The 13,046-nt window shown below is 31.8% G+C and overlaps 1 protein-coding gene across 8 annotated transcripts in view; it reads right to left on the bottom strand.

Moving 5' to 3' along the window:
* The window catches only part of LOC149806557 (uncharacterized), a 176,359-nt gene that overhangs the window by 135,043 nt on the left and 28,270 nt on the right, over nucleotides 1-13,046 (bottom strand). For 7 of the 8 annotated variants that reach the window (XM_089954581.1, XM_089954591.1, XM_089954603.1 and 4 more), the window contains exons 5-6: nucleotides 7,173-7,322; nucleotides 1,271-1,387 (exon numbers count right to left, since the gene is read on the bottom strand). In XM_089954581.1, the coding sequence (XP_089810707.1) occupies nucleotides 1,271-1,387; nucleotides 7,173-7,322 (267 nt within the window). The remainder of the gene's footprint in view (nucleotides 1-1,270; nucleotides 1,388-7,172; nucleotides 7,323-13,046) is intronic. The other variant, XM_089954611.1, reaches the window with a different exon arrangement.

The following is a 13,046-nucleotide window of genomic DNA, read 5'->3' as shown; positions in this document are numbered from 1 at the left end:
CACTACCAAAACTGGCTGTGGCAAGCCACTGTTTTCTTGTAAACAACATGCCTTGTCAATGAGTCAGCTCTCATTTGCCCTGATAAGAAGGGTTACCATTGGCTAATTTTAAAAACTCAAACAAGGTTTGATGTATAAATTCACTACCAACAACCTGAATATGTGGTAAAGTTATTAAATGGTAGCCAATTGTAACTCTTAAAAGTGATTTGCATTGTACAAATTTGCATAGTTGGCTGGATAAAAAACTGGTTCCTGTATTTTTTAGCTGCCACTGGTAGACTTGTGAAGGGAAATAAACAAGCGAGCATGAACCTATCTTGCTGGAAACTTAAGTTTTGGTTGGTTAGAAAATGAGGTTCTGATAAATTTGACAGGTAAAGCCACAGCAAGATGATATCCATGAGCAAAATAACAATATCAGAAATTACATACATTGAACACGTATTATGCATCATTATCACCCATCTGGATTAAGGAAATTTCATCCAAATCAAATTAGCAAAATGGCATAAGAGCACTGCCTGGCCTGAACATGCCTTAAATATATAGACCCCTTCATTACACATGTAATTTATCCTTCTGCAAATTGTTTCTTTTATTTTTCTTTATAGCCAAAATGAAGACAGCATTTATAAATTTTAACAAGGCAGAGATTAACTGAAAAAAAGTCTCATATTATGTTGCTTTTTAAAAATCTAAAATATGCTTTACAACAGCTTAGATCAAAGAATAGAAATTCAAACTTATCTTTATTCATGACAAAAATCAACCAAGCATTTAGGAATCACAATGGAAACACAGAGACATATAAGATTGAAAGGAAATGAAGAACTGCTAGAAAGGTAAAACTAGCATCCATATGACATGCTAAAATCCAGAGTTCCAGGTTAAATATTCAGAGCACTGAAATATCATGATGTTGTTAAGTGATAAAAAATTTTTAAACCTTCTACACCAACATTAGATATGTATCTTGTGGAATATTTCCTGTTAGAGTTTTCCAGAAAAAAAGTGAACTTTTGAAAAATGTTAACCTTCATCAACATTTCTGTGTAACAAGTGAACTCTTATGAAGATAAAGATTTGCTACATATGGACAGACACTATATCACATTTACCCACAAAGTTTCTTAACTTCCATCTTAAGCAAATTCTTTCCTAACTTACACAAACTGTATATAGAATGATCATTATGTAATTTCATCGAACAGTATATCAAAAAAAGAGAAGAGAACATGCATAAAGCATAAACTGACGAATCTGGTACCTTATTTAAATATTCATTGTACTCGTGTCGTCGCTCTTCGGCAAGAAAGAGTCTCTGTTGTTTATAGTCGATCGGCTGTTTGTAGGGGTGTTCTGAAGCGGCAATATATTTTTTACCCTTTCAAGAGAAAGGACTCATTTCAACTGTAATCAATGGTTTGTGTTAGGTTATATGGGTGCTCTAGGTACAGCAGTGTTTGGGGTGGTTGTGGAAGAAAGAGAATTACAGATGAAAATTGTAAGCAGGATTGTAAGCTTAAGACTGGTTCTATACTTTAGTAGTAGAAACTGCTAGATACCATACATACTTGCTTATAAGTCAAGTCAAACTGCAAACAACAAAGATTCTGAATCTGCTGTAGCATAATGTGCCTGCAGATCTGGGTATATCTTGTTTGTTCTACTGATTATTCCTAACAATCTGCACAGACCCAGATCTGCCACCACATTATGCAATGGCAGATCTGGGTCTGTGCAGTTTGCAGTTGGACTCATCTTATAAGTGAGTATAGATAGTACTATAATTACCATATATCTTGGGTCAGACAATAATTAATTATTTCTCCTTTTCCCAAAGCTCAGAAACAGCAAAATTAACAAAAGGTATTTATACCCAAACTTTCAGAATTGAGAAATTACTAACTCTTCTTCCAATCTAGTGCTGTATTGAAAAAAATAATTCTCCAATTTTTCATCAGAATGTCTAAAATACCTTCATTGCTTTTCTTTGGCAATATTTTTCCTCTTTGCTTTTAAATTTAAAAAAAAAACAAAGACACAAGAAAACAAAATATAAAATCACATCTATGGTCTACAATAGTTGGTAGTGATTCTAAATGAATACAATCTCATTTGTCATCAAGAAATGTTAGGTAGTGATTCTAAAAGGATGGTTATAGCTGTCTGCTCTGCAGTCTTATTCAGTTGGTATAAGTATGTCAGACATCTGATCAGCTAAAAGGAAAACACCAAGCTGTTTACTCAGTTGGCAAGACTGTATTTTCAATTAACACCTTGCAGTTTTCAATCCCCCTGATTAAAGACTGAAGTTGAATCAACTTGATCAACTAGTTATTGTAGCTGAACAATTAAAGTAAGTCCATGAAAAAAGCTCATAGTTGAGTGCAAGTGTCCCAATACTTTAGTCCTGAAACAATATTTACTAAATTAAAATCTCCTAAAATGTACAGTGCATTAAAAAATTATTTTAACAATAATTCAAGGTGTCTAAACTTGTATGCTGTCCCAATATACACGGTAAATATGGTACAATAGAAGCAATCTAGACTACATATATGTAATTAAACTAAGTCTGACTTAGAATCGATTGAATGTTTTATGTCATTTTAGACTAAGAAATACTTCAGGTCATGATAAATATTTTGTATTCTAGTTTATCAATTTAATTTTGTTCACTCTTACACAACATTGATAAATGAAACACAACAGTGTATACACTAGCAGAGAAATGTTACAAAATATTGACACAATATAAGGTGAAGAAAATTAAACAGTGGGAATTTTGAACATTTAGTAAATATTTTAGTGTAAATAGAAACCAAAAACATGTATCATTTCTCAGATTATTTATTTTGTCTGGATAAGATGTGAATCTCACATTCTCCTCACTCGATAATCTGATAGCCTAACATCAATTAGTCTGAATTGAAAGCTGTGAAATATGGTAAATGAATATGTAGTTTTATTTTAGTAATTGCAATTGAGTCCAAGAAGAAAGCATAATGTGCAGTTTTAAAACCTGAGACATAATTTGTGAAGTTAATTAACATGATATTTCACCACAAATTAGAAATATGTCAGTATGACAGGGATGACCACTTCGATATAATTCAATCAATGGGCTAAGTTTTAATTAAAAATAGGGGCAATAACTTTGTTAAATTGTATAAAGAAATAATGAAAATCGAACTTAACCAATTTTTTCAAAATGTAAAGCCACAAATATGGGCCATACCTCCATTAAATTTTCTTGGAAAAGTGTAAAACTCAAACGTGACCTAGGACTTCTTAATGTAAAACCTCACACTAAATTTGGCTGGTCTCAATGAAGTCCTTTAAAAGTTACTGAGCACAAACAAAATTATAATTCAGTAAATGGGCAATGTTGTTAAGACAAATGTAACTGTAAAAATATTTGTTGGAAACTGGTGTGCATCAAAATATGACCTAGGTCATCTTAATTTAAAGCCTTACATAACATTTTGTTTGAATCCATGCAGTCCTTCAAAGGTTGCTGAGCAGGAATGAAATTAGGATGCAGTAGATAGGCAAAGTCAAAAAGGGGAGATAAATCCATTCAAATTTATTGGAAAATCATGAAAATGAAATTGCCTACCAGGAGATCATTTTATATCTGAATCCATAAAGTTCTTCAAAAGTTATCTGGCAAAATTGACATTTAATGTGTGAATGAACATGAAGTGACATGGTGTGACAGATGGTCACACTATATGCCTCTTTTGTAGATATGATTGCTATTACAGAGGCATAACAAAAAAGATTAAGCCAAATTTGTTGTTTTGAAATAAAAAGGTTTGCTGATAAATGTTGTTCTCAATTAGGGGATAAAAAGAACTTCATATGCATACAAGGTCTCTAAAATGATTTCAGACAACTCAGCAGGGTAAAGAACAGAGGAAGTTCTGGGTTTCAAAGAAAGATTCAAAGACACTCAAGACACTAACTTTTAGCAACATAAACAAGAAGGTTTGGCTCAAATAAATGACACAAACAAGCCTAGGAATGGATAAGATTTGAAGAAACCAGATACTGACATACTGAAGACGTATTAGAAGCAGCAGAAGTTCCAAATAGGAAATGTTTAATAAGCTATCTGTCCATAATCAAAAGGCATTTTAAAGTTCCATTAGGTACAAAATAGAAAAAACTGGCACTATAAAAATGCACAGTCTGGAAATATTTCCAAATCTGTATTGCTGTAGATCTGAAAAAATACTTTCACAAGAATACCTTGCACTAATGGCTTTGTACTTTAGGATATCTGTGTAATTTGTGTAGATTGTTTTTTTTATCAATAAGGACACTTGTAATATATGAAAACCTATAAAAAGTAGTACATTCTCCTTTTCAACTTAACAATTTACAACCTATTTAATTTTCAATTAGTCAAAATACATTCAAGGCAAGTTGTTTTTCCTCTTCATTTCCTAACTATCAGCTATACAAGAAAAATCTTCTGTAACCATAGATTTAAGAAAGAAACAGAGCAATGTATGCTGGGAAAACTTTTCTCCTTAACACTTTGCTTAAGATATGTTCTCATTAATAACACTGGTTGACAACCATACCCTGACAACCATAGCTGGGAATGAATTGAAAATTATTGTATCAGAGGAGGTACAGTATCGGCAAATATGTTGCAAATATTTTATTGATTTTACTGTCCTAATTAGCCAGCCATAGTCTAATATTTTTCTCAACAATGATGATCATACTCTTTCATATCATCTAATTTCTGAATTTACAGTGTCAACTGTGCACCTTGCAAAAACTTCTAAATTTCCCGCTTTCACCTCACAATGCAGTGAATGTTTTTATATCAACAATCATCTTAGAATAAAACCTGTTATTCTTTATAATTCTGCATGACTTGTAGAGCTGGCCAACATAACCTTTTTCAGTTCTTCAAGTCTTGGCACTATCCTGATAACCAAAATCATTTTACTGGTACTGTATAATGTCAGCACTGAAATTAATGTATCTGGACAGGGTACCAGTCAAGCTTGCTGTGCATGCTGGTTTGCCAAGTGGAACCCTTATTCACTTGATGCATGGAAGAATGAATGCCACTGGCATTTATCGTACCTCGTTAAGCGCAGGGTCTTGGTGGGTATGCAATTAACACAACAAATAGATTGTTTAATTGTGAAAGGGCATGTCATCACATGTATTATTAGATACATCCCACAAGTCCACTTGTTAAGTTATTATAGCGACAGGCAAACTTTTTACTGATCCAATATATTTGTGAGGGCTGGGATTTTAGTGATCCTTTGGCAGATTTACTGGTCTTAGATTAGTGGATTAGCATCAATTTCAAGCCCTGTTTGACACAGTGACAGAAACTGGAATACAACTTTACTTCATTGACTTTGAACTAAAAGGATCAATCACATTACCTAAAATGGAGAAAAGACTGTAAATGCTAAAACGAAATTCAGTAAATGTAATTTGCTTTAGGAATAAATACTGCATTCATATTTAATTTGATTTAGATTTGAAAATAAATTTACTACTTGTGAGAAAGAATATAATGCATGTGTCTAGTAGGAAATAAAAGTATAAGCATGCATATACTACTACATCAATGCAATCAAACGCTAAATGTGCAGATAAAATTATCATCTTCATTAAGTAATTTAATCACCTGAAAAAGAGGGAATCATATGAAGTTTGCAGGAGATATTTGTTCAAGGAGACATTTGTCCTGGAAAGTGAAAGTTGAACTTAGCTACTGCTCATATCAGTGAGAAAACAATGTGTAAAATAGACAAATACCAACCAACTTTAAATTTGTGCAGTGCATAGACCCTCCAAATTTCACATCATTCTAAAATGCCATGCGTATCTGGAACAAAGCCTTAAATAGCAATAAATTTAAATGAAATACAAATCTCTTTAAAAGCTGAAATTTTAATTACTAATAATAAAGGTATTTCTTTTTTTAAAGCCAAGCTTATTTCTTTTTCTTCTAGAAAAGAGCAAGATATATCAGTTGCATTATAGAAGTCAAGAAGTCTGATTATATACAAACATGTCTGCAGTGCAATAAAAGATTTCATATATCACTTGGCTAACGTGGATGATGTCCATTTTATAAATGGTATAAAATCTTGAAATCTCTGAAATCCTGGAAATTGAAGATCATACATATCCATTCAATTTGAAGTAGATTACTACATTTATTTACATCAACATCTGCAATGTAAAATCATTTGACATTCAGTTTGAGGAAGAATAACTTATTATTCACAGACAGTAAGGATTCAATTTGATAAAATTTTCACAAAATACCTGCTGAAGTATATTCTAAAAAATCATGTAGCAAAGGTACTACCAACTGTTCTTGATACAATAACCTTCTGACATTTCCCTTTCAATTCAACTTTGACTTCACTACATCAATAGTAAATAAATTAAAAACAAAAACAATGAAACAATGTGACATTTTGCCTTGCTATCACCTTGCCCTTGAAGCTTGGGACATGACTAAAGTATATGATACACTGTTTCAAAATGATGTATACCCTAGTCAATTTTCATCACAAAATCTCCATTAGTTGAAAAGTCATAGCTCAGGAACAGAAATATGTTGCTGATTTTTATTTTCCTTTACAGAGACCTTGATCTTTGAGATAGGAATTCAACCACGGTTTGTGACATAAGACTTAGCCATTATGTGTATCTGGGAACAGTTTTGTCAAAATCTGTCCAAGGCTTGCAAAATTATGAGCTGGACAAGTAACCAGTGACAGATAAATGAATGGACAAGTGGATGAAACAGATGACAGACATAGAAACAACACAATATGCTCCATCACAACAGGCATACAGAAATTAATTAATAATGCAGACGTTAGATCTGAATGTTATAGACAAACAATCTGTTATCTTGCTTTGCTTATGAAACCTAATTGTATCTCAAATACAATACATTTCATTACTGATTGAGAACAAAAAATTTCATCTGATGGAATACTAAGTTGGTATTAATTCAGATAAAAATGGCATGCAATATTATGGCAAACATCAAAATAAATATGCACAAAACATACCTCATACCTAAAGAAAACTCATAATGAAACTTGTGCCCCACAAATATCCAGGTGTATGACTTATTTTGCTTCAGTCATGATACTCACCAGATAGTCTTGATAGTCTCGCTTCCTCTCATCTGACAACTCTTGCTTCATCTGACTATAGTCTATATCCCCAGAGCGGGGCTGGGGAGGTGCCTGTGGTCTGCTAGGAGAATACCTGGTTCTGTTTCTTTCAGACTCATCCTGATGTTTCTACAAAGTCAGCAGTCAAAAAGAAAGCACAAATTTAATACTGAATACATGGATATCTTTCCAAATAAAATTGCCATAGCAACCACAGCAAACACTTTCAATATCTGAACATCATAAATTTGCATTCTTTTTTTTTCTTTAACTGACTTGCTCCATTATGTTAACAGCCTAACATACACTGTCAGTCTTTTAATGTTGTACTTTTTTGTAACTTCTGATATTGTTCTTGTGTTAACAGATAAATTACCATAATCCATGAGATTCATGTTACTTTGTCTGTAGTGGTGTACAGAATATGTTTGTCCACAGTGAACCACAGGATACAACTTTTGTATATTGTACCTGAAATAAACTCTAGTTCCATTATGAACAAAAAATGTTAAAAACTGAACTGTCCTGAAAGTTACAGTAAATAAAAATATTATTTAAAAAAATACTTTAGCATATATCAACTTTTATTCTGTCTCAACACAGGCATTAAAGTGATATGAAAAATAGTTTAAAATACTGACAAAGTATGACTCACAAATACAGTGCTTTTCTAAAATGTTGATCTTAATTGACACAATTAAAATGTTATGTCTTTTCTAACCTTCCTTCTATGAAAATTCTAAAAATTATGAACACAGCTGCTCATAAAATGCAATAATCGTGTCGACCTTTCTTGTTCATATGACTTGTGCCACTAACAATTTTGTACCATTGACTAACTACATTGTGATAAAAATAGAAAGATTCAATAACCATTTGAATTCACCTCTCTGACAAAAATTTAACATCTGTAACATCCCGTGTTTTAATATATTATTTCAACAAGCTGTAAATACTTATTTTTGCCATATGACATTAAATACTCGAGGCATACACCATAAAATGAGTCCTTGCATTTATGCTTTTTAGATTGAATACAGGACTAAATGTTTTCTTGTTAAAAATTTCTGTAAAATTATGCAATTTTTTTTGTTTGTTTCATTTTTACATACTGTCACACATAATTCATAAAATAAGGTAAAATGAAAAAAATATGCATGCTTCCAGTAATGGTGCCAAAAAAAATAGAGGGAGTTTGGTACACATTTTTTGTTTTTATCACTATTTTTCCAGCTCATGTTAGGTCATATTATTGTTTTCAATCGAAACTTACCAGTTTTGTATGTGAAAACTGGGCAAGGTCAGTATTGATTTTTTTGTGTTTGTACGTGATAAAATATACACAGTCAGCACCATTAAAATACAGTAGGTCAGATTACTGAAACCCAACATATTGTTTTCTTTCATCTAACAGATCATTAGTCAAGTCAGTGCATTTACTAGTATTATGTAATCTTCAAATTGGTGTGCCAAAATATATTATACTGCCAAGTTCACATGCTCATACATACAAAAATACTACACTTTTGTCAAATCAATGCTAGCTTGAAATGATTTGATTGTCGCATTATAACATTTTCCATACGACATACATTTTTACCAAGGTATATTGTAGTGCTATGAACTCTGGGAGAGGCCAGACATAAAACTACATGGTTACAACTTCTGCAATTATTAAATAATGAAACAAAAATTCATTCTTATACAGTTTTTTTACCCACAATAATAGTCATGTAAAAGATAATGATAAAGTCAATTTAAAGTATATAAGACATATGGAAATCTCTTGAGCAATTTTTAAACTACTGTAAACTGCCCATTTAGACTTGCTGTTGTGAAAAAAAAGTACATGTAACTGTGTCATATAAAATATTCACTCTCCGACATACTACTGTCTTTGTGTATGCGATAAGAGTAATTTATAATCATCAACCTGTGCAATGTTTAAATCCTCTTTCAGCATATATTTTTAGGGAACGAGTGTCAGGGTGTTTTTTTCCATACTATAGCCCTTACTGGGGGATAGATATTCAGCTATGAGTAGTACAAGAAAATGTACACCATCTATAAATTTTGTAATGATTAGGGAGGGCTTGGACCATTGACAATTAAAAAATACAAATTATTTTTAAAAAATACTCAAATATTTCAAAATCAACATTATTTTATCTTTTATGTCTAAAACAACTCTGAATTATCTATAGCAGTAATAAATATTTTCACCTCATGAAAAATGAACAAGAGCATTAAAATTGTGACAAAAGATGGGTTTGGGTTTCGTCTCACCTGAACTTGTACACATGAAATAAGTTCATGATCTACTATTAATTACAGCTGGCAAATACCTACTGTATTTACCATAATTACCATATATTGTGGGACAGAAATATAAATTATAACAAAAATATCCATAATAAAAGAACTAAATAATTTACTCTAAAAATTTGTCCCTAAACCTTAACAAATGACAAATTACTGCCCCCCCCCCCCATGCTGTGTTTTATACTTAAATAATTCCAGTTTTTGAATGAAAATGTCATCAATACCTTCATTCTTTGGCTTGTTTGGTTTTTCTTACTTCTGTACAGTACTTATAAATCCTAAGACACAAGGAAGCAAGTTAATTACCAACAGGAAGTTTGGGTCACCTACATCACAACCATTTAACTTGCCACTACCATGCTTGAAAAATGGTAACTTAAATGAGATTATTCAATGGCAGTGTTTCTTAACATTTTTGGTCAGCAACCCAGGGTAGATTTTGTGGTGTTAGCTTCATGAACCATCAAATGCTAAAAATACCACGTGGGTAAGAAATTTAAATTATTATTGGTGATCTCAGCAACCCACTAAAAACAGCATAGCAACCCTGTTTTAGGTCATGACTTATGGGTTAAAAAATGGTGAACATCACTTTGTGAATCAGAAGATGTTCAATCCTTGAATATCTTGTTTATGACAACTGCTGGCTATAGTAGTAAATGTGTCATTGTTGAACCCTCTTTTTTACTAATGTAAGTGGCTTTGCCAAAAATACAGTGATCAAGTGAAGTAGTGATCATTTTCCTTGTTTAGTTTCTTTTTCAAAATAATAAAATACAATCACATTTCGGACACAAATAATTGGGCAGTGCTTCTAGTATTGTGGTTAGACATAACCGCTGTGCATTTAATGTATTACTGTATGTCAGTAAATACCTAGGACATGCCAATACCTGTGGATAGCCAACCACTAATATACATGTAGCTGGCAAAGGTGTAAGGCATGATGTAATTTACAGCACACTGGATGCTTGTCAGACATTTGAATCTAATATCTATCACCTAGCTGACTGCCATTATGTATTAACTGTATATACAAATAGAACCCAGCACAACTTCAACATTTTTCAATTCATGATATTTTCAGCATACACTAAACAACTTAACACTTATTCACATTTGATAAATGTCCATATAAACTACTCTAACATTACGCAATGTACCATGCTAAGAAGTAGGCCAGGTCATCTCTTATCTTGCAATTCATGACAGTATGTGAAATATGTGCTCAGCTGACATAGAAACTCAGCTGTTTAATCAACCATTGTTCAATCACTCTTATATCAGATTAGCAGTCATAATTAGGGATGATTACAGACAGCAGTCATAAATAGGGATTATCATGGATAACAGTCATAATTAAGGTTATTACGGATTAGTAGTCATAATAGGGATAATTCACTTTTCACACAAGTTGATATGTAAACTTAACCCAATGAGGAAGCACACAGTATGTGTCAAAAAAACTTTCCTAATGGAATCAAAAAATATTGACATGAAATGTCTTAAAACTCTAATGTCTGACAAAATAATTTTGGTTGTTCCAGCGTTAACTGTGTCCCAACATATATGGTAAATATGGTAATCACATATAATGTATAATGCACACACACACACACTTCTAAAAGCATATAACCTAGACCAACAGATCATATATGTCTTGAACTCAAGTTTAAACCTTCTGACCAATTACAAACAACATTTTTATTACTTACTTTCCCTAGTGTTTCCTTATGTAATGGTATATAAATAAAATATAATTCCCTAATTTCCTTAGTGTGTATTTAGACAGCTGATGATATATAAAATGTAATTCCTTACTTTCTTTAGTGTGTATTTAGGTGATAACATAAAATCTAATTCCTTACTTTCCCTGTGGTTTAGACAGGTGATGATGTGTAAATAAAAATGTAATTACTTCCTTTCCCTAGTGCTTACTTACATAATGGTATGTAAATAAAATGTAGATCCTAAATTTCCTTAGTGTGTACTTAGGTTGTGATGTATACAATGTGGTTCTTTACTTTCCTTAGTATGCACCTGGACAAATGATAATGTACAAAATGCAATTTCTTACTTTTCCTAATGTGTACTAGACAGGTAATGATATATATAATGCAATTCCTTACTTTTCCTATTGTGTTCTAAGACAGGTGGTTATATATAAAATGTAATTCCTTACTTTCCCAAGTTTGTACTCACACAATGATGTATAAAATGCATTTCCTTACTTCACTTAGTGTGTAATCAGGTGATGACATATAAAATGTAATTTCTTTCTTTTCCTAATGTGGACATAGACAGGCAATGATATAAATAATGCAATTCCTTACTTTTCCTATTGTATTCTAAGATAGGTAATGATGTATACAATGTAATTCCTTACTTCCTTAGTTTGTACTCAGACAAGCAATGATGTACAAAATGCAATTCCTAACTTGCCCTAGTGTGTTCTAAGACAGATGATGATATATAAATGTAATTTTTTACTTTCCCTAGTGGGTTCTAAGACAGGTGATGACATATAAAATGTAATTTCTTACTTTCCCTAGTGTGTTCTAAGACAGGTGATGATGTTTAAATTAAATGGAATTACTTACCTTCCCAAGTGTGCACTTAGAAAGGTGATGACGTATACACCTTATGCTTAGCTCACTGACTGTGAACTTTCCTTTCAAGAATTTTATGCAATTACTGAAGATGCAAGCAATCATGCCATAGTAAATTGTGATCTGCAAGTTAACAATGAAAGCAATTTCTTTTCACTCTGTACATTGTGGAGTTGAAAAATTTGGGTACTTGAAGCTTCAGAAAAACAATTTAAATAATCCACTGTCTCATGACTCATTACCTTTAATCCACATCTAGTTCCTGTTTTGTTTGTTATCTTCTTTTAATCATGTTTAACTAATTGAGCCAAATCATTGACTTCATGTACCATATCAATCACTTCATGTACCATGTATGCCCATGTATAAGTCTGTTTTTTTCCCCAATAAATTTTAAATATGTACACAGGGGGCCAAGTTACAAGTCAAACATACTAAAAACCTAAGACTTAAAAGCTTAACGTTAGAAATTTAACCTAAACATTTCTTTGGAGAAGAAACCTGGAATTAACTGCCTGTCCTTTTCCAAAGAAAATAATTTAGTAACAGACACCAGATACTTTTATGATATTAAAATTCAAAAACAACATTGCATCATTGTCAATATGCAGGAAAGCTTGAAAACTACTGCTAAACATTGAAGCTTAAGACAAGAAGCATAAACAAATCTGTAATCTTGCATAAAGAAAATGACAGTAAAAAAAGCAAGCTACATTATATGTTTTTATAATTAAAAAAACAAAAACAAATCAATATACTAGACAGCTGAGAAACAATAAAATAAAACTGTTGTATGATATAAAGTCCAATAAAATTAACCTTTTATTACTGAGAAAATCTTTATATGACACTATGAATATGTCTAAAGTTCTTGCATCTTTAAAATAAATCATTCAAATAATTTTAATTATAATTTAATTTT

Source organism: Sinohyriopsis cumingii, chromosome 1 (assembly GCF_028554795.1).
Source record: "Sinohyriopsis cumingii isolate HCF-2022 chromosome 1, ASM2855479v2, whole genome shotgun sequence".
NCBI lineage: Eukaryota > Metazoa > Mollusca > Bivalvia > Unionida > Unionidae > Sinohyriopsis > Sinohyriopsis cumingii.
This window is presented reverse-complemented; position numbering and strand designations above follow the sequence as displayed.